Source organism: Electrophorus electricus, chromosome 15, assembly GCF_013358815.1.
Source record: "Electrophorus electricus isolate fEleEle1 chromosome 15, fEleEle1.pri, whole genome shotgun sequence".
NCBI classification, from domain to species: Eukaryota; Metazoa; Chordata; class Actinopteri; order Gymnotiformes; family Gymnotidae; genus Electrophorus; species Electrophorus electricus.
The window spans coordinates 11,011,218-11,033,649 of record NC_049549.1 but is presented as its reverse complement, the minus strand read 5'-3'; the positions used below and the strand labels follow the sequence as shown (position 1 = coordinate 11,033,649).

The 22,432-nt window shown below is 41.0% G+C and overlaps 2 protein-coding genes across 5 annotated transcripts in view; both read right to left on the bottom strand.

The window, feature by feature from the left end:
• Nucleotides 1–1,794, bottom strand: part of tiam1b (TIAM Rac1 associated GEF 1b) — a 55,334-nt gene extending 53,540 nt beyond the window's left edge. For 3 of the 4 annotated variants that reach the window (XM_035534026.1, XM_035534031.1, XM_035534027.1), the window contains exon 1: nucleotides 1,520–1,794. The gene's annotated coding sequence lies outside the window, so the exon portion shown is untranslated. Of the gene's footprint in view, nucleotides 1–1,512 lie in introns of all 4 variants that reach the window. The other variant, XM_035534029.1, reaches the window with a different exon arrangement.
• Nucleotides 1,795–3,244: 1,450 nt separating this feature from the next.
• On the bottom strand, nucleotides 3,245–22,422 carry scaf4b (SR-related CTD-associated factor 4b). Its single transcript, XM_027012149.2, has 18 exons — nucleotides 22,226–22,422; nucleotides 19,423–19,506; nucleotides 19,268–19,312; nucleotides 18,842–19,003; nucleotides 18,278–18,407; nucleotides 17,991–18,127; nucleotides 17,537–17,644; nucleotides 17,161–17,240; nucleotides 16,849–16,909; nucleotides 16,371–16,508; nucleotides 15,971–16,038; nucleotides 15,693–15,883; nucleotides 15,427–15,527; nucleotides 15,181–15,294; nucleotides 14,709–14,865; nucleotides 13,842–13,945; nucleotides 5,120–5,222; nucleotides 3,245–4,770 (listed from the first exon to the last, which is right to left on the bottom strand). Exons 1-18 carry the CDS (start codon nucleotides 22,253–22,255, stop codon nucleotides 4,250–4,252), a joined length of 2,334 nt encoding a protein of 777 aa, XP_026867950.2. The 5' UTR covers nucleotides 22,256–22,422; the 3' UTR covers nucleotides 3,245–4,249.
• Nucleotides 22,423–22,432: the final 10 nt, after the last annotated feature.

The window sequence follows — 22,432 nt, the reverse complement described above, 5'->3', positions numbered from 1 at the left end:
CTGATCTTTCCCACTTACCTGACCAGCGTAGAGCACTTCAGTGGTGTTCAAGCACAGCTGCAGCTGCCTGGGCATTCCTTTGCTTTTCAGGCAAAACAGTATTGTGGTTGTGCAAGAACTATCTGCCCGGAGACAAAGTGAGAACTGCGACTCAAACAATCCATCTCGCCTGCATCTCTTTCCTGTAGAACATGCATGGGCTGACGTGCACAAATGAGTCACACCAAAGCATCCCACAAGTGGCCAGAACCTCTCCAGCAAATGGTGGAGAGCCTCCTTTGGTGCAGAAACCTTTAAAGTGGACCTGTTGTGTTTTTGAAGCTGGTATTAAAGCAAAACAGAGGCTAATTTAAGAAATCTTTCCAATGAGCTGTGAGTGGGGCTGGCTATGGCCCAAGGTTGAGCACAGTACAAACTAACCAGCTATGGCCTATCTGAAACCTAGCCAAAGGATGCAAGGAATTACAGTTTCATCACAGCAGGTGGGGAGCATATCTGTATGCTACTCAGAGAGACGTGACAATGGACAGTCACGAGCATTTATCTGCCCAAACCTTTGACTAGACGTTGAGTTTTTAAACACTTTTCTGGTCTTGTTTTTAAGATCCAACAAAACATGAACAGCGTCGTTCCAAATCCGATCTACCCAAACCATGCTCACATCCACCCTTCTGCCCACACCCAAGAATTCATGTTCGACAAATCCATGTTAAGCATAGAAGTCAGATTATCAGATTATCAAAAATGGTCACACAATGTGCTTTGTCCTGAATCAGATTTAAAAGTCCTGTACAGAATACCTCCTCCAGGAAAAAACAAACAAACCGACCGAATTATATCTAATTTTATATTGTACAAAGTGGAATAATTTGTTATGCCTTAATCAATATCAGGGTATTTACACTTAAATACGTTTTAATGGAAGGATGCCCAAGTGTTGCTCTTCATGATGTATACTTACCACATCAAGAGTTATGGAGGTTACACAATCCACATCACAGCCATCAGAGAAGGCAAATCCACATGAAAGTGAATAAAACATACGTGGTGGGTGTGTCATGTCGGTGTTAAAAAATAAATCCAGGGGAAGGATTTTGGGGGACATGATTTGGTCAATAAAGGCGAACACAACAGGTCAGGCGGCTGCGATGCCCTTGGCATTGACAAACACCCCGTTACCGAGACTGACAGGTGGATGATGAACCAGTGGCGCGGCGCGGCGCGACACAAACGTGAATTCGCATGCACGTACACGTTCTAGGAATTGTTTACAGGCCAACGCGCGACGTTCTCAATGTGTAGGTTTGCGTTTACCTCGGCACGTGACGAAATTCGAATGCGCTTGAATTTACCGGTTAAAGCAGAACTGACATTACAACACCCACCGCCCATATTTAAACATACCGTTGCAACAATAATGTTGGATCTTAGAACTGCATATAGAAGCAGTGCGTGAATACCCTGCATAAGGGATCATAACTTGCTTGTCAACCAGAAATAAACGGTACGTACAACTTACAGTTTGGCGCTGTTGCAGTCGTGGACATCCCTTCGCTAGGACCTGGGGGACATAATCGTCTCGCCTTTAACGCGTCCAGTTAATTACACAAGAAAAAAACAAAAACAAAAAAAAAAACACACGCGCAGGCTCTGTTTCTAAGGAACTCGTGTGTCATTTCGATCCCAGTCGTTTTAATTCCCCCCGCACGGCGATGTGGGATGTTGTGGAATACGGCATCCACCGCATCACCACATCCTTCGCCATGCAGTGCGCTTCAAGGCGATAGCATGCTGTTTCGAGACCGCTGCGAAGGGAGGAGCGCGCGGCCCTTGGAGACGGCGCGCGAATGGACCACGAGACCGCCACGTTTAGTGTGAACCAATCCGCGAAGATCGGACACTTGTTGGCTCCGTGTATCCTAAGTGTTGGCAGGTGAATGGATTTTTAAGGAGCAGGGATACATAACCCATCTGTAAGATGCTTTCTGTCTCTGTGCACGCACGCACCCAGTCCCTCTTATATTATTCGTGTCCAGTGGTTTTCCATTTAATCATGCATTACTGTAGCTCCACCTATTCTCAACTATAACCATAACCTTAGTATCCAAAACAAGATCTTCTGGTCCCTAGTTATTCAGGTGAAAGCTGCAGGATATATTTAAAAACGTTTTTATCCATGGAAACCCAAAACATTCCCACAATGGAGCCTCGGTACTTTTGTGTTATTATGAGGGTATTTAAACTACACAAAGACAGTAAAAGTATAGTCACACACACACACACACACACACACACACACACACACACACCTTGTGATGAAATATTGCTCAATATATGGCATGACATTTTGCTCAATATATGGCATGAAATTAATCCAAACGTGTTACAGTACAGACTGTAAACACTTGGATACTTGGAGTTGTTGTTGTTTTTTTCCCTCTAGTTCTGACCTAGAGCCTACTGATTATGTATTTCACTGTCATCATCATTGACTGTCATCATCATTCAGGAAGTCATCAAGTACAACCATTTACCAAGTACAACATCTTAATTTAAAACCCTCTGAAGTCTTAATGTGTTTCTGGAAATGTTTAAAAAGTTAGAGTACTATACTAAATAAAATAGAATGATTGTGACAGCAAATACCTCTGGACCCTGAGGACTAGGATTAATTTAACCTGTCCATTTACCTATAATCCACTAAAATTATGAGAGAGGACTATATTTAAGTTTCAACTTTACCTTGGGGTATCATTTAAAAAGTGTTTTCTCTCGATTTGTCAATTACTGACTGTGGAGGTAGTGCGCCATCTAGAGGCTATGTAAATTCTGTTGCTCCTGGTTGGCCTTTCTTCATATGTCCTTGCTGGGCCTCAAGTCAAAGCAACATTCATTCATCTTCTAAATCATTTAATCTATACAGCCTATACTAGCAGAGTGAGTTCTAACCCTGTTCATTACTGGCCAAGGAACCAAGTCAATCATGTTTCTGGGATAACTAACACATTTACAGCATCCAAAGTGACTTACAATTATGACTACATACAACTTGAGCAATTGAAGGTTAAGGGTCTTGCTTAGGGGCCCAACAGTGGCAGCTTGTCAGTGGTGGGGCTTGAACCAGCAACCATCCAATTATAGTCATGTACCGTAACCACTGAGCTACCACTACGACAGAGTGACATAATATTGTACTGCAGAAGTGAACTCACACTTACTGAAGAACACACCACCACTGGATTAGTAAAGAAAAAATGGTTTATTAAAATTAATGGTGAGGCATTGAAAGAGAACACTGTCGTCTGATAAAAAAGCAGATGCTTTTCCCATTAAAGAACAGAACAATATTAACAGCTGCCGTTTGAGGGTTCTTCTCCTTCCACACAGTAAGGTACAAGTCCAAACATGCAGTCCCAAAATATACAAACCCCAGAAATGACAGTGAGTTGTAAATGTATTTGTCAGAAAATGGTTTCTTTCACTTATAAAGGAGATACTGTTAACTTTCATAGGTTCAATTGTTACAGTATGCACTTTGCTTCACCAAGGGGTTCTCAGACCATGCTTTGCATGTTTTTTCTTTAAATTCAAATATGTTTTCACATATGAACATTGTCTCCTGCTTTACTTGACTGGAATTTTCATCCAGTAGTTGTTTTTGATCTTATTTTTGTTTTTCCACAGCACAACTATTTTAGTGATATATAAACTGGTTTACTTTAAACATTAGATGCAATTTGTTTCTAAAAATATACTTACTATAGCTTTAATTTTGGCAAACTCAGCCAGTTTGTGTCCATTGAACAGTTTATGGAACTGAACAGCACCTTGCTCCTCAAAGATGACTATTAGGGTGTTTGTCCAACAGGTGGCAGTAGTGAGCAACAGTAACTCAGCAACACTTTTCAAAATCTGGGGGAAAAGTTATAAAAGTCTCTTTTCAAATTCATGTACACAGTCCATAGTTGCTTAAGACATACTGATGCTCCTTCAGTTTATACACTTGATTGCAGTTGCTGAAAAACATTTGCAATTGGAGACTTCAGGTTGAATATGTTTAGACCAAGATTATATTACAATGGAGGGGAAAAATATTTTTCTACCCGTCTAAACACATTTATTGGTCTACAAGACCTCAGGATGACGTGCTTATTTCCATACCAAAGACATTTCTATATGAACTTCTGCATCCTGCAAAATTACTGAGTCTTAACCAACAGTCTCTGTGAGTCTTTGGAAGTCTTTGGGACTATCGATTTCCAAAGCGACCATGCCCCCTGGGACCACCCCTGCCCCACCCACCACGTCTGAATGGCGGTTCGTCTCCAAACCATTCTGGACCCCTGTTTGGCCCATAGTCCCGCCAGTCATCCATAAAAGGCCCAACGTCCCAGTGATCTTCATCCATGGGGCCAGGGGGTGGGCCATGAGAAGGGAAGCCCTCCATGGGGGAATGAAAATCTTCTCCATACGGTCCAGGCATGGGCATCCTGAATCTGCCTGGGGGTCCCCCCTCTCTAAACACAGGGCCTTGGGGCATGTTCATTGGTGGCATATTCAGACGGGGCATGTTTAATGGGGGCACGTTGTTGGGGAAGGGAGGCACAAATGGAGGCAGAGGTCGTGGAGGCTGCTGAAGGGGTAGGGGCCCTGTCCGAGGCCCAATAAAAGCCCCTGCACAGGGGCCACTCATCATGGGAGACGCTGGTGATCCTGTATGGCTGTTGGGATGGTCACCAGCATCTACCAAGGGACCCTCTATGTGGTCAGCTGTTTTTAGGATGAAACAAAAATAGGTGAATATGCTGGGATGGGTGCCTTGCCCTTGTCAACAACAACAACAACAACAACCACCACCACCATTTCCTGTTTCTTAAGCTGCCCTGATATACTGAATCTTCTTATAACAGTTATGCTCTACATACAACATAAGTCATATACATATTTGAATATGAATGATCGAGATTTATGCATTACTGGCTCCTAAAATGTGATGATCTCTATTCAAATTGTAATAATCATATTAAAAAGACATTTTAGCCATATCTTTATTATATGAAGGAACTATTAGGAAGAGACAATAGAGAATAATAGAAAGTGCTGAGCAGAGGTTTCCTACCTGGGGACATGTGTGTGGGATTGAATCCAGCGAGCGGCAGGGATGATGATGGAGAGGGTCTCCCTGGAATCCCACCAACCACATCCAAAACAAGAGGAGGTATCTGAGAGATAAAGAAAAGTCTGAACTTCAAGATACTGTCGTATACAGAAACCGCATTAACATGAAACAAAACACAAATGATTTAAAATAAAAGGAATGTGAAAGATTACATTTTAAAAAGGGAGGCAAAGTGTTTTCTGTGCATGTATTTGAATTAAAAATAAAAAGAGAACAAAAACATTTATTTTATTGAGCGAGTTTAGAATGGCAAATTTGGATGTAGTCAACATTCTGGTGACATCCATGACAGGGCAGGTGCGAGAATATTTTAAACACAATTCTACTTCTCTAAACAAACCAGCTGCGAGTACTCTCCATGTACACAGCCTACATGTGAAACAGCGACCTCTCGTGGCCAATTTAGTACTGCTCCAGCAGGGCTACAGTCACCTGAAGTAAGTGGTGATCTTGAAACATGTGCATGTCACCTCCCACAAAAAACAAACAAAAACAAAAGGAAACCAGGAATGTGGTTGTGGTTGTAGGAAACGACTTCAGCACCGTATGACTACTGCTGCTCGAGGGTGCAGGAGGGAGGTGGGTTGCCCTCCATAGCCAACCTGCCCGTTACTGCTGCTCAAGAAGCAGACAATGAAAACAGCAGTACCGTAATACCCATTTCACTGTGTCGCACTGTGAAACCCAATGTGGCAAGCGGTTAAAACAATAAACATAAAGATTTTAAAAAATGGAACACTAGTCAGACCATTTTGGTGCAACTTCACAAACCATGCAATTCATGTTCACTGATGTTCATACTGCTAGTGCCTATAAGAATATTAGTGATAACCAAATCTGGACCTCAAATATAGTATGAGTTCTGGATTTTATGATCGTTGATAGTTAATCGAACAGTTGAAGAAACAGGACTTTCTTTGCCTAGGAGTCGGGTGTGATGAAAGGCGTTTAAATCCCTCTGAACTATATCATCAGTCAAGCACTGCTGTAATCCATGCTACTGCACTGATTATAATATGGCATATAGTTCATGTTTAATAGGAAACATGTATAGGATTTAGCTAAAACCTTCTGAATTAATTGTTGACATCAACTGGGTGACAAATTCATATATGACAGGACTTATTTTTAATGCAATTCAAAGATTCAGTAATGACTCCTTTCAGCAGTCAGAGACTGGGTTCTGACATTAGTAAACGGACAGCCCAGGGGAAGCAATAGCTCTGTTCAGCTGTTTTATGATGGGGGTTTTAAAGCCACAACCAACAACTCAGAAAACCATTTGAGTTTACATGCTTACAATAACTTGTTTACACTGATCCACAATATAATCACCTCTTGAATATTTTAATTGCCCAAATGTGTCCATTATACCACAAATTTGTAGTATCATCAATTTACTGGTTTACAAACATAATTTAGCCATTTGTTATTTATTTAGCCATCATATGTTATATGGTGGGTTTATGAGATGCTTTTAAATAGCTGCTTTCCCTGTCCCAACTCTTTCCTTCAGAGATTCTTCTACAAGGTTTCCTACAAGCCCAAAGATGAAACCCCTGATTGTACCTTTAATGAACTGGTGTGATATTTTAAAAGTCCCATTCTATTAAGGGGACATTCACTAACCATACAGGTTTGTTTTCACTGCTTTATCAAATGTGTGGTGAATTCAATTTACATAAATAAAATAAAAACAATGTATGTTAATTAGAATGATTAATGACCAATTATTAAAAAAATTCTAAACACTATAGGTTATAGACATTCATAACCTAGCCCATAACTGTACTTATGAGCCTGCCATGTCTTAAGCAATCAACCAAACAGCATGAATGATTGAAACCTTCTATAGTGGTCTATAAATTCTATAAATTAATAATAAAGGAAAATTCAAAGGAAATTCAAACTGCCCCCGAATTGCTCTCAGCACTGTCCAATTTGGGGCATTAATGCCCAAATCCTTCACTGAAAAGGGAGGGCTAGCTAATAAAGGGACCATTTGGCTCATATTTAAATATTTGCATAGGCAGCATTTACATGTGCATTGCTAGAGGTCCAGTAAATGTATATTACTTGAATATGCATTAACTGCATATAAAAGTGTATATTAACTGCATTAATAAGAACACGGCAGAAAATATCCACAGTGGCCTGGCGTATAAAATGGAGCTTTCCCCCCTCTCAGCAGGACGGCAGAGGATAGTGTTCCTTGGAATAAGCTGACGAGACGGATTAGGCGTACACCACAGGGAACACGCAGCAGGATGAGCAAGTGGGAGCAGAGTTTGAAAACCCTGGTCTGGGCTCAGGGCGGCAGGGTTCAAAGAGGGGCAGGACTCAGCAGGCATCCATCCTAGTGATGGACAGCCCATGCGCTGAACATTCTTCCATTTTCCATGATGTATGCACAACTGATTGAGCTAGTTGGTCAATTACAAACTCCTCCATGAGGTACGTTAGGCAGTTAGATTAGTAAAACAGAAAAACGAAGTGAGTTTGGGCTGTCCAGGAGTGGTGCACTAGCCTTGTTATATTAAGGTATAAAAGGCACAAATATCATTAAATCACATTATATTGCCTTTCAGATCTTAGAGGTATGATGTGTGTAAACGCATTTTTAACAGCTATGATGTGTTGCTGGAAACTTGGACACATGGACATGTTTATTTACTTACCCCAGGAGTGCATGAATTTAGTTCTGGAGGGCCAAAATTTAGTAGTTTAGCATAGATTGCTTAATTAAGGAGTTTTCATGAATGGTGATTTGAGGTTTTGGGCTGAAGCACTGCATTCTTTTAGCACAATCTGGGGTTTTAAAAAAATGCAACCAGCTCAATTAATAATTTTGCCGACTTCCTTAAACCATTGCAACATGGTCAACGGTTTTCTTAAACCCTGTGGAGCAGCAGAGTTAATCGAGCAGTTATCTGCAGCTGCACCCAACGGTGAAAATGGTGCACTTTTACCTGCCCTGTCATTTCCTCTGGAGTTAAAGGAGTTTCAGACCCCAGGCTGGAAGGGTCATTTCAGGGCAGGTGTGTTGAAACAGGGCAAACACTTAAGCCTCAGTCTGACACCCCTTGACACACTGTTGCACTACTTGGTGCCCTAAATTTCAGACCTTTGTAAAGTTGAAGACCTTTGATGAAAAGGTGGGGAGATGGGTGAGTTCAACAGGACAGCCATGCAAACAGGCACGTCTTTGCATTTGGCAATGATCCAAATGAGAACGCTACCTGCAGTATGAATTCCTGTTCATAAAATATAAATGCAGGAAATACATGGAAGCTTGTCAAGCCAGACTGATGGTGCATATGGGCAGATATCATTCTTGTATTAATATGGACTGAAGGAACAGGAAGAATAGTATGTCGCTGGAGTGAGGCATCACACCAGCGTAGCCGCTTTCAAGATCACAGCTGTGTTGCTTAAAAACATTTTTCCTCTACAGGGAATATTCAGGCTCTTCATTAGTTCCATCTGTCATTCGGGAAAGACCATGGTCCCATACCCCTCTGGCTACACAAGAGTTGGCAAGGATCCAAATCAGATTTCACTCACATATTCAATAACTCCTGAGCAGGTCTTGAATCTCTGTGGATTCTGAGCATTGTACTCGATAGGTGCTCAGAGAACACTTTCAGAAGGTCACAACAAAAAATAGTTCAGAAATCATCTCTGTCCACAAACACAGATGTGTTGATGGACTACTACAGGACAGAGGAGCCGCAGCCAGAAGATGTGAACCAACACGCTGCACAGCTGAAGGGGCGGAGTGAGGCAGCAGTAGGCTCGAGTGACTTCCATTTCAGTGCAGGCCAATGTGCTCATTTGCATGCTGTGCGTTCTGAGTGCTACCCAAACTTAGTTCACCAGTTCTATGTACTTCCCGTTTCCATTTTGACGGTTGTAGCTATACATCTCTGGGGTGCTAAAATGAGACTCATAGAATCTCAGTAACATGCACCGTAGTGTTCACCATGACCTAAAACCGGTCAATTTTGAAGGGTTTGATTTTTCACTAACAAATTTAATCATCTGCATTTTATCGTGTAAAATATTAAAACAAACAGTTTTACAGCATTCCTATATTGGTGCTGTCCATACCAGATTGAAAGGCCAGTGTTTACCATTCATGTGCATGCTTGCCGGATACGTATCTATATTAACCAGACAAATGTAGCTTAACTTCAAGGAAGAACTGTAAAACTCTATTTAGTATGTTTCAGGCTCTCTTTGAAAAAGCAAAGTGCTCGTACCAGATCAGTGCTCATTATAAGCCATAGCAAGCCATAATTGCAGCTTAACAAAACGTTACATGCTGTTACATGCATGTTTTCAATCATGTACAGTTTCAAAGGGAGAGTAGTGTGTCATTAGCTGGCTCCCACCAGGCTGTAACATTAATTATGCTGGGCCATCACTCACCTAAAAGAGTAGGTGTTCCCTGTTATGCTTGAAGGCTCAAAATGACCTTAGTAGTTTAATCAAGTTGGTACATAAAATGATGTACATTTCTAAATATAAAATTGGAAATTATGAAGAAATTGAACAGAACATTATTTTTTTTTACAAACTCTAGTAGAGCTTGCACCCAATACATTTTTGGCTAATTAAGAATCAAATTGAATTAAAACAAATAAATGAATTAAGTAAATCTAGGAAAACTGTTTAATGAGGTATCGCACACAAAAATGTATCAACATGTTAGAGATTAGTCAACTTTTAACTGTTCATCAGTGGTTAGTTTCTAACTATAGAAGTGTTGTCCATTTATTTTTGGGTGGCACCCAAACCATATGCAGTCAGTGATCCTGTGATAAGAAATCGATTAAATGACGAAAGAGTTCCGCGCAGGCGAACAGATCTGCTGGAGTAACTACATCTATATAACCATCTATAACTCTGGCGTAAGTAAGTACGTGGCCATTTACTGCAAGTACCAGGTAGCTGCTTCTGAGGAAATCTGTGGGAAGTGTGTAGGGCCTGCTACAGGCACTCATGTTCCTACCTTGATGGTCTAAAGCCAGAGAACAAAAAGGTCCATTCCTACCACACAAACTGCCAAGCGAGGGCAGGCTGGATTACCGGTCGAGCAAAAGAAATCTTTGCCTTACCAACTCTCTGGTTCCTTCGAGGGGCATGAGAGAAGAATCCGGAGACAGATGGGCTTTTATGCACCCTGGATCATCTGTGTCCAGCCGTCTGGAAGCTGCACTCCATCGATAAACCGCTGGGCTCATTCTATACTGACAGATTCAATCCTCAATTCCACCGTGAAGATTAGATTACCTCTGCAGCAGTTAGTAAGAGAGCGTGCTCCGTCATAGCGAGACATGATCGTTTAGAACTGTGGGTTTGGTAGCATTTTCTTCCTTTGATGTATGACTAAATACTTCTGTGTTGAAAGAATGATGGATTTGCATGAGATCAACTGTTTCACAAACTATTATTGTTGGAGGAAACAAAGTGACTAGTGTACAGTGAACCCATGTGGTGTTTCTCCCCCCCCCCCATCTTTTTTTGCTTGTCAGTCACATACCGCCAACATGATGCTGGTCAAATGTCATGACGCCACATAAACTTAACTGCCCCTGAACAGCACCTTTGCCCAGACATGGGTGCCTTTGTTTCTTGTTTTCACACTGCACAAAAAAAAAAGCTCCTTCAAGCGATTTTATTTTGCCATGCCAGTACTGATGGCATGATTACTAGAGCACGCTGGTTCAGGAGAACCTGAAGGTTATCTGGTGTGCGTGTGCACGGTTACCTGTGCATCAGCGGAGTGTTCCACGGAACTATGAAATACTTCGGCATCTGGCATCGACATCCCATAATCCATATTCAAAAATCTCCCACAGAAGCATAGTATGATGCCTGATGCAGAGATTTTTTTTCAAGGCTGACAGTTTACATGTGGCTGCAGCAGACAGCAAAGGTAATCCATCTTTCTACCAGTTCAAAAGGGTACTCCTTTAGGGTTTCTCTTGTAGCAAGACAGCTGATACGTTAGAATGTATTCAGGGGAAAAAAATAAAAATAAATCTCTGTACACAATCACTTAAGACAGGTATGAAACATGCTCCAGCACTCCAAATACGCAACACATCCCTTGCAAAATACCATCCTGTATTTATTTAAAAAAAACAAAAAAAAAAACAAACAAAAAAAAAAACAAAAATAAAAAAAAAAACACCACCACCACACCACAACCGGGCTGATTAATGAATTCATTGTGTGAAGATGACCTGCTTTACTTTTGCAGATAATTGCCCTTCTATGAAAACACTTTAAAAAGTATGACGAGCAAATTAAGCTCTCCAAATATTTTGCGTATATAAATGTCAATCGCATTTCTTAAATAGTGGCCCTGAGAAGATTCAAATTTTAATGAAAACTGAAAAACCTAACCATCAATGGGTCATGTTAAAACCAGTGCTAGTATAGCCAAAATCACAACAAAACATTTGTTACTTTCCAGAATAAATTATTTTAAAAAATATGTTTCTCTAGGAGAGGGGATGGTGTTCATTTTTCCCCATCTCACAATTACTCAGTACAAGGTTTTTTTTGGTTTTTTTTAAAAAAGGCTTTAAAAGACGGTGGCCATCATAGGCCAAATATGTTGCTAATCCAAGTTAAATGTGCATGTGCATATTACCCATAAAGTGCAATTTAATTGAAATAGCAATCTGACATTTTAAGTTAAAAATGTTTTTTAAAATTACTGTTATGGCATACTTGAAAATGACCTGTTTAAATGCTTATAGTAAGCTTGAAATAAGCCAATCCAGTGTCCTCTCACTGCTTTGGTGTAAATCGATAATGCTTTAACCAGGCTTTTTGTAAAAGTAATCCTTTCACCCATAAAGGAGAATTTGTTAATTCTGCCATATATCCCAAACGCAAAAATGAAGGGCACATTGGACTTACCTGAAAACGGTAGGACATAAATAGTCGTTAATCCAGGGCCTGATTTTCAGTGCAGGATAGAAGGTATTGCTCACGGTTTTAGAAATTCCCACAAGTCCAGCATTTGTAATGCAAGAAATTCCTGCACACAAACTGTAGCCATATCTAGATAAGAATTAATAAAATGAATCCGCACAAATGAATGAATGAAATCAATGCATCAGTTTTTGCATTATGGGTCACAGCATCTGGGTAGCTCGTTGGTCAGATGGCTGCATCAGTGTCAATGTTAGAGCAACACGTCTTACTGGCATCGGCACATCGGACGAAAATAAGCTGCTTTTAGCATACAGATGTCAATTAACCGCACAGGAGTTTAATTTTAAAAAGAAAAAGACAAAAGCAAGCATTCCAGTCCTTCAGAGTAGCACACTGTAAATGGTTTCCCCATCATTCCTAGAGCAGACATGCCTTATAAAGCTCGGGTGGAGGGCGGGGTCCTGCAGGTGCTCTGTAGCTCTGAGGTTTCCAATAGGCCTTTCTAAAACATTAAACCTCAATGAAAAAATGCGTTGTAGTCACGCATGTCTTCATGCCTTTTGTTTTTTCAAAACAATTTATAATGGCAGGTTCTAACGTCATGCTTACCTTTTGAAAAATCTTCCAATTGCAAAAGTACATATAGAGAAAACAAGAAAAACTGAATGAACTTGGACAAAACGAACTAAATCACGTCCATATTTGAGCAGTGCATACATGTGACATTGCAAATTAATCCTTTAGTTTCTAATGATGCAAAAAAGTGGGTTTTGCCTAATCATTGGCACCACTGCCTATTAACACCTTCAGCGCCTGTTCACTGACTGGTGTACCGCTGCGCTTGACAGTTTTTAAACATTTCCGACCAAAAGTTAGAGAGGCACTTGACTTTGGACAACCCTGCATTGGCCATCACTGTTCCCACTGGAATAGTACCATCGCTATTTCACGAACCCACCTGCTTGAGATTTCCCAGTGCAGTCTTCTCATAGCTGGTGAGCTGCTCTAGTCACCATTTCTCTTCAACCCACCCCTGTCAAGGGTGCCGTTCAAATGACACCTAGTTTTCACCACCAGGGCTAAAAAAAACCCAAAAAACTAAACGGCTGTATATAAAACGGTGGCAGAATATAGGGGTCCTGGGATGGCACACATATTGCGAAATCACTGAGTACAGTTCTTGCTCTGCGATATACCACCTGCATTCATCTGCTGGCTAAACAGGTTGGTTATCAGGCCCTAACATGCATTTTAATTTGAGTACGAAAGTGATTTAACAGTTTAGCAATGTTTAGTTTGTTTAGCTTACTTATGGGACCTTTACATCACGCAGGTCTCAGTGTGTGCACACAGGCTACCACAAAGGATTGTGGTATTACTCTTTATGCATGGGACAGTATGCAAGACAACCTACAACCAAGACCAAGAACCTTTTTTTTTTTTTTTTTTTTTTTATTAAGTTCAGCGCTGGTTTGAAATGTGTTGATGCTTTGTTTGTAGCCATGCTTTGGAGAAGAATCTTATGGCCAACGATTCCGCAAAACACGACAAATATAAAATAAACCGGTATGTGTATGTGAGTATGTGACATGTAGAAAACACATTGCCTCCCAAACGAAAAACACAAAAAAGTGAAGGAGAGTAGAGAAATTGCACAAGACATTGAAAATTCCAAATGGAGTTCCAAGGGAAAGCCCTCGGCTTTTACCTGTGGCCCAGCTATGGTGTGAGCTGCTCCATCTGCCTGTTCTCCTTCAGGTCCTCCGCCACTGCCAGTAGGCTTAATGAGGTCTGTCAGCAATGAAGCCCACTCTACAGGGAGAGATCGGTTTGAAGAGGGATCAATAAGAAACACATGGAACACCAACAAGTGATTAAAAAAAGTGGTATGTTGAAACTTTTCATAATCTTAGAATATGATGCCCCCTGACTGTAGCCTTATAGGTTTGTCGGCATTTCCATATTTGGTCACAGGATCTAGTAGGCTGACCTTCTGTTGGGTCCCTGTTTAAATACCTGGGTCTTTGAACTGTGTCTCTAACCTCAGCCAAATCATGTGTCATGAGAACTCTTCTAGAAATATCTTCACTGTTCTCAAACAATTCATTGCTCAATTTGAAATGGCTGCATTGGCCTACACTGTGTACAAAAAATTATTTTGCTTTCTTGGAATGAATACTATGATTTCCAAATAGCCTAAAGAACCCTCATCTGGAACATCTGAGATTGATCAGGATGCTCACAGTGGAAAAATTATTTGTTAGCTTAATTTACACATTTAAGATTTTTGCCATATCTGCAAAAGTCAGTATTGTGGTGAATAACATTGTTGTGTAATGATACTCATTTTTACTTATTACTTATTACTTATATTTTTAATATTCAAACAAATGATGACTTTCCCCATTATTCAAAAGCTACAGAAACCAGAAAAAGGAAGACAACAGTAGCACAATGGAATCAATTCCCAACAGAAGCAAAATTATATCCTTGCTTAGGTTTCCTCATACTCAGCATCTTTACGATTTGCATGTGGTAATAAAAGCTTTTGTGAGCTCGAGGGGATGCTGGGTACCTGGCTTGAGCGTTTCCAGGTCGAGTGTGCCACCCTCGCAGAGAGCCGATATCTCTGCAGCCTTCAACCTGCTCCAGGGGACGTAGGTGACTCCCAGCTCCACATCCCAGTACTTCTTAAAACGCGCACTTATGCCCTTGTTCATCGCCCATGCAATCTAGCCGGGGAGAGAACGCAATAGCTTTTTTAATGAGTCAGCAACAATAAAACGTTGATCCGAACGACGACTGAAATGCATCCCTGGTGAAACAGGAAGCACATTCAACAAGGAATAAAGATCCATGACAAATATCATCCTACAACTAAACTGGGGTTAAAATTTACTTGGGTAAGGTAATGTTTAATTCCCCCAAAAGCCTACCAAGTCAGGTTTATCCACACAGATCAGAAGTGTTATGCAAAAACGTGAGTTTCCAAAGCAGGGCTGGAGCAGTGTGAAGAGACTGCGGAGGAAATGGCACATCTGCTGTACCTTGAAGGGTTTGTGGTTGATTCTGGCATTGCCTCTGCTGAGTCTGTTAAGGGCCGTGTAGGCGTCCTGCCTGTGCACCATGACGACGTAGGCACACCCTCGAGGGGGGATCATCTAAAAGGGGGAAGAGAGCCAGCAAACAGAATCAGCGACGGGCCAGAGCAAGCGAGGCCAAGAACCGTAATCACCGGCATCGTCACAGTCTGAGGAAATCTCATGAGGTCAAACATGCTGGTTGGTACTAACATTGACAGACTCGATCTGTCCAAATTCCTCCATCATGCAGCTGATGTCCTGCTGCTGGGTTTTCTTATCCAGCTGGCCGATCCACAGGGTAGTGCTACACACTGCATGTACACACACAGACACAGTTTAATAAAAACTGCACAGACATTTGAGCCACACATCCAGGTGACATTCATTTCCCTGTTTAAATTCATCATAAGTGGGAAAGACAACACAATCCTAATCTCTAAAAAGAAGAGAAGAGAAATTAGCACCCGCCTACTGACCACTCAGAGTTTCCCTCTTAATGGATGGGAGTCCTTTATGTTTCCGCTCTCTGTCCCTCCGTTCTTCCACTCGAGACCTCGGCGAGCCCCGCCACTGTTCTCTGGACCGCGAGCGGGAGGACCACGCCCGCCGTGGGCGAGACCCTGAGCGGGACCTGCGGGACCGTGATGACGACCGTCTCCTGGGCGACCTGGTAGAGAAGCCATGGGTTCTATTTTAAAAGCATACTCTTTAATCTGCAATTTACTAAAAGTATTAAACTATGATGCAGCTCAACCTTGACTGGCCAGCATACCGCCCATCTACAGCATCTGTCCTTTGCTCCACCGGCTCCATCGTCAAAGCCTGAAAGCCAAGAGCATACACTTACACGGACTCTCCCACACAAGAACTAAAACAATTCTTTAGCAATGCAAATATCTATTAAAGTAAATGTATGAATCAATAAATTAATACATTAGCCTAATAAATGAGTGAATAAACGAAAGTGCCTGCCAGCATCACAGTCTACTAAAGGCTCTTTATTTCTTGAAAGGCTTTTTTTTTTTTCTTATGTGCAGGGAAATCAAATTATGTTGGTCTTTGTCCATGAAGGCGTTCAGTGGGCAACTGAACAAGTGAACTTTCTAAGAAGGCCAAACATGTTCTTGCAGACTGCAGGGAGCAGTGGTGTGTACCAGTGGCTCTGTGATGGCATGAGCAAGGCTGTTGTCCTGGGTGGCTGTGTTGACCCCGTGCGGCTGAAAGGCTGTAACGGGCTGAGCTGGTTGAGTGCCCACCAGGCCCTGCAGGGCTGCCTGGACGTTAGGAAGCACCTGGACCACAAACCAGCCCTTTAGATTTATAAACTCCTAACAGGACATTACATACCTGTGTGCTTGACTACTGATATGTACGTAATGGGAATTGTAACCCAGCTCAGTGCATGTGCACTGTATACAGAGGCGTAAACATTTAATGCTCACATAAAAACCACAGTATTCGAGGATATAGCATGACAGCTAAGCAGGTCAACCACAAAGGACCATCCTAAAAATCACTGCAATGGCTAAACCCTTTATTTAGCAGACTACTATTGTCAATTCCAGACTTGTTCCAACAATGCAGTGTGTTACTCAAACCAGGCAGGTTTGTACTATTGGTTAAACACAATACCTGATTGGAGAGATGACCAAGCAGGTGAGCTTGCAAAGCCTGCTGCAGATCTGGTAGGTTTCTACACAGCAAAAAAGCAATTTGGTTTCTACAATGATTTTTCAGACCATTTGTAATTACTCAGTCTGGGGATTTGGGACTTGTTCTTCCCCTGCCCCACCCCCAATAAATTACCCAACATTCACTGTGCACATGGTGGAATTGTACAATGTTTGTCAATTCATTGCCATTAGTCTTCTAGTTGGTTCTATTACAAATCATCTCTGAGCCACAAAAAGTCTTATATAAATGTTGAGACACGAGGCGTCTTACATTGGACAAGGCGTTTCCTCCTGTTGTGGTTCCTCCACCACTTCTGGTTCTTCATCATAGTCAAACCGGTCCAGCAACACCTGAAGATGAAAGCAGAGACATATAGACAGACAGACAGCTTTGTTAATAATGTAAATATTTAACAACAGAAAAAGATTATAAAGCCACTAGAAAAAATATATAATCAAGAGTATGCTGTTTTGAGGTCTGTCAAAGGTCATATAAACTGCAGGAATACACTGTTGGTGGTTCTGCAAAATGTAAAATTAAAACATGCCATTGGGCTAGAACAAACAGAAATGTACGAAAGCACGCCAACAGGAAATGCCAGCTTCCATACATCATTAGCCATGATCGCACTTGTCCTGACTGGTACCTTAGCAATGGAGTTCTTCTGTTGGGTGGCTACAGCGTTCTGGGTGGGCGTCTGTGCACTGGGCTGTGCGGCATCACCCTGCTGAAGGGTCTGCAGCACCTGCTGGAGCTGCAACAGCAAACGCCACGCTACAGGTCACTCCAAGCAGAAAAGCACACAGTTCCTCACAAAAATGCAGCAATACTCAAAACATGCCCATAAAGGACAAACGTAATTGGTGTTTGTCTTTTCAACAAGGATGTATAAATAAGTCATTAAATCGGTATTAATGTTTATAAGCGCATTGTTAATACTATTGCTAATATTACATTCATAATTCAAGATGCATCTTCTACATGAAATGGCATTTTATTAGTAATTTTTCCAGATATTTTCAGCTCTCAGTTAATCAAGAGGCAATGCTCAAATGGATTTTCTGTTAGTTAGTTCACAAATCTGCTAAGAGCCAACTCACGTCTAGGCTCTGAGTGGACTGGAGGAACTGAGCAATGGCTGCTAGCGCTGCAGGGGTCTGGATCTGTGGTAGAGCTGCTGGGTTTGCTGCTTCCGCGCTATGGCTGGGCTGTGCAGGACCCACTGCAGCTGGAGACCCTGGGAATAAATTCCATATAATAAATACACACATGAATATCAGACATGGTGAAGTTCACAAGACCACTCAATGCATAAACTACCAGTGAGTCTGAATAAAGCAGAAAGGGTGTGTAGGTCTAGGTGGGTGTGCGTAGTGCAGTTCTGCACCTTCCAGCATGCTGCCATTCTCCAGCACAGGTGTCAGGGAAGCTGTGGCCATGTCCAGCAGTGGCTGGATGATGTCCATACCAAACACACAGTTCTTCTGCCACAGATCCAACACGCGCAAGATCTTGGCCTTTATTTAAAAAAGAAACGATGATCAACAGGCAGGATATAGTTATATTAATCTGAATTGAAAAAATGAACAAACAAAATCATCAAAATAACATTATTTTGGGCTACTTTTTTTTTTAAATAAAGCATTTTCCCTTAGAGATTAAAAATTCTGAAATCCTTTTTTTAAGCGGCAAGATTTTATTTTAAAAAATAAATAAACAAACAGTCCATCCATACATATACATACATACATATATATATATATATATATATATATATATTAAAAAAATAAATAAAGACTGAAAGGAAAAACTTGTGGTAGAAGATAGCCAGCAGTTTATTTGGTTTATGCTGAGAAATCACACCATCAAATAAAGACACCAGGGTTCTGTCACCATACATGGTGGGGTGAGGGCCATTTTAAAGTTCTTGTCTTAAGCTTTTTATAGGTACCTTATCATCAGGAGGGCATTGGTAGAGGCTCTGAAATGTTATGGTGATATTCTTCAGGAACCTTGGACCAAACACATCCTTGTCTTCCCCAAACTGATGGCGAGACTGCCTGATTATGGAGTCCACCACATACAGGCCAGGAACCTTCAGCTCTGGACTACACTGCGCAGATCCAGACAGGACACAAGTTAATTCTCACCTTCTCCAGACGGGCATCATAACCATTTTTTTTAGTACTGGAAGATCATAAAAAGTGGCTTTTTCTGATGGGTAGTAACAGGAAATCAATAAATTGGTCAAACTGGTTAAACCCAAGAATATAAATTTAATCACAACATAAGATAAATTGTAATATACATATTATTGTAGGTTTTCTTTTCTTCTTTTTTTTTTTTTTTACAAATATATTGTATTAAAACAACATACCCGCTTGATGAACTTCTCAATTATCTGAACAACGTGTTTATAAAGCTGGTAGAAGAAACAAGCACACATCAACAGACTGAACATTTAGCAAATTTAACTTTAAATGTGCAGCAGATCAAAGCTTCACTTTTTTCAAGATTCGTGTCCTACTTTACCTTGATAGCTTTTATCCCAGCCTTCGTAATAGACATCATTTTTGCTCGAGAAATTGGTGGTTTCATGTCCATCAAAGACAGCAGCTGAGAGTGAGAAATCAAAGAAGCAAAAATTACACAATTGCTGCCACAACTCCCACATTCCTTCATCCAGAACCATGCATGTTACAGAAACAGATTTTATACACTATATGAAAAGAACACATAGGTAAACAGTCCAAACACAAAACAGTCAGCAGCTCGAACTCTGGAGCTGCATAAATTCAAGTGAGATGTCACAGTGCAAATGAAAAAAAAACAAAAACAAAAAAAGGTTTAACAGTCTGAAGAGTGCATGTTCAGGTTTGCCATTTAAGATCCCTTTTAAAGTGATCAAATTCCTATTAGTACTACAATCTGCTATCAATATCCCCCCACCCATCCATGCAGATAACATCCCACTGGTACACAGGACAGAGAAGCACTCAGCTCTCTTTCATGCATCTAACATTACTCACTCTGTTACAAAGCTTAGCTTTCAAGAGACAACTCGCGTCAACAAGGATGTACTTAAACAATAGTAAAACACAGCCAAGTTATACAACGCATTCAGCTTTGATGGATATGCTCAACATTATAAAATGGGGCAGGCTGCTAGCCAAGTCTGTCAGGGCAGACTTGCTCAATGAGACTCAATGATTAATGAACGAGGTGCTCACACATTACAGTTCAATTTCTAGGCAGATAACATGACAGCAGTGCTCTCTACCGTGTTCACACACTACCATGATTATGCAGTGGTCGAAGTTAGGTGGAAGAGTCCAAACCTTTCTCTCATTCACTCACTACCACTCTCACAAACAGGTTCGGACAACTAATCCGATAAAGAATGAAGTGTGACTCATCCCACAGAGAGCATGGAGAGTATCTTTATGAAAAAAGTAACCTTACTCATCACACGGATGCTAAATGAGCCAAACTAACAGGCTGCTTTAAGTATGGCACGCAAGGCAAAAAAGAACACCATTAATAATTAGCCAAATAAAACAAGTTTCCCTAGTTGCCCTTTTTAATAATGCTGAAATGTCACAATGACACATCAAGATAGGTAAAATAGGGAGATAGGTTTGATGCCACATGATCAATGTGTACTTCACCCTCAGGAGTGGTACAATAATGTGGACTCAAGGTAGTCAGAGTGAATTTTTATGAGGGGGGAAAAGCAAATTCGATTCAGAAACTGAAAATGATGGAAACAAGTGAGTGGATAAATGGTTCAATAAATTCGTTTAATAAGGTAGTAAACAGGTTTGATCGTGAGTGGTTTAAATATCACACTTGTTGAGGATAAAAACCACCACCACCATTACTACTAAAAGCCAACATTGCAAATGTATTAGCACAGTAATAGATGTTTGTATTGCAAGAATAACTGATACTACCTTCACTGACGTAGGTTAATCATCCAGAGAGTGTTTTAACAAAACTGGATATCTGCATCATGACATTTCGTAACGAAAAGTAAATAAGTGTTCGGCGTTGTGAAATAGCCTTTACATAGCCTAACTAGGCAGTTCCCAGTTGCCGTAAAGATGGAAGTTGAACATTCAGCGGACAAACCTTGGCCCTGCCAGGTCAAAAGACTAGCATCCATAGTTATACAGTGGGCGAAAGATGTGACCATAGCATAAACAAAAAAAGGAAATAAGCAAAAACACCAATCGAAAGATCAACCAAAACCAGAACAGCTGAAACCTAGCTAACCTCTGCTACCATATTTGTGTTAGCTTTCTTAGCACATGACTACTTTAATGCTATACACGTTATTCTTGTAACTTATAGACTAATTGCGCAGAATACACTTGGACCATTCCAGTTGCGTTAAGATCCGTAAAGAAAGATAGCGTTAGCTAATTGGGCCAGCTAGTTAATCCAGTCAGCATACAATACATACTGGCGCTATACTTTATAGTCATAAAGATTAAAAACACCCACACCAATTAATAAACAAATAAAATAAATATAACATTTTTCTGCTTATGAAATGCGCGCGTATTTGTCGGCGACTCCTGCCATGGCGGAATTAACGTTTCGTAATACTGATGTCGTTAAAAATTCGTTTTCGCAGTTATATTCACTTTGTGATGTTACATCTATAGCTAGACTCGACAAACAGGTGGCATTCACTGCAGAACCATTAGTTAGTATCAATACCCGCGTATAGCTAACCTAACTGACTGACGGACTTTCGACTCGAGTGTAACTAATGTAAACAAGGTAGACTGTTGCAACTGAAGCAAGCGATCAAAGTTACCATATCGGTGGTTGGCAGTGTTTAGGCCTAAACCCCCCAAAAATCTGAGGTGGGATTCATTGCATAGAAGTATAACAAGACACATAAGGAAGGACGGAAGTAAGGAAGGAAGGCTCTTTACACATCTAGAAACACATGTTTTAAAAATAACCCGGTTTAATTTGATTACGATTTGCGAGATTAGCTAACTAACGCTCCTTGATGGTGGAGGCCTCACTCAGAACACCTAGCGTTAGCGAGTTAGCTAACTAGCTGGGTAAATTTTATACCAATTAACTAGCTAGCTAAGATACATAATTACAATTACACAACATCACTTATTTTGATTTCTACGCTTATATAAACAAAATCGGTGGCGGAGGTCCTGCTAGAACGTGTTATGTAAAGTTATGCTATACTTGCACGCTAGCGAGTCTTGGACGTTAACCTCCCTAGCTAAGCTAATCGAGGTTAGCTAAAATAGCCATCACGCACAGCGCCATCGACAAAACTATGACAAATATGTCCTACCTCAGCGTTAAAAGCTTTCACCGCATCCATGTTCCCTGATGGTTCTCTTTAGGTAGCTTGGACTCGTATTTCTTTAGCTACCTATCTTCATCTGAAAGTGAGGAAATATCCGCTATCGTTAACTAGATTCAAATGACAACACTGAAGGGATCAACTTATCGAAACCTCGGCACCGCCGACCACGAAATGCAAATAACACGCAGGCCG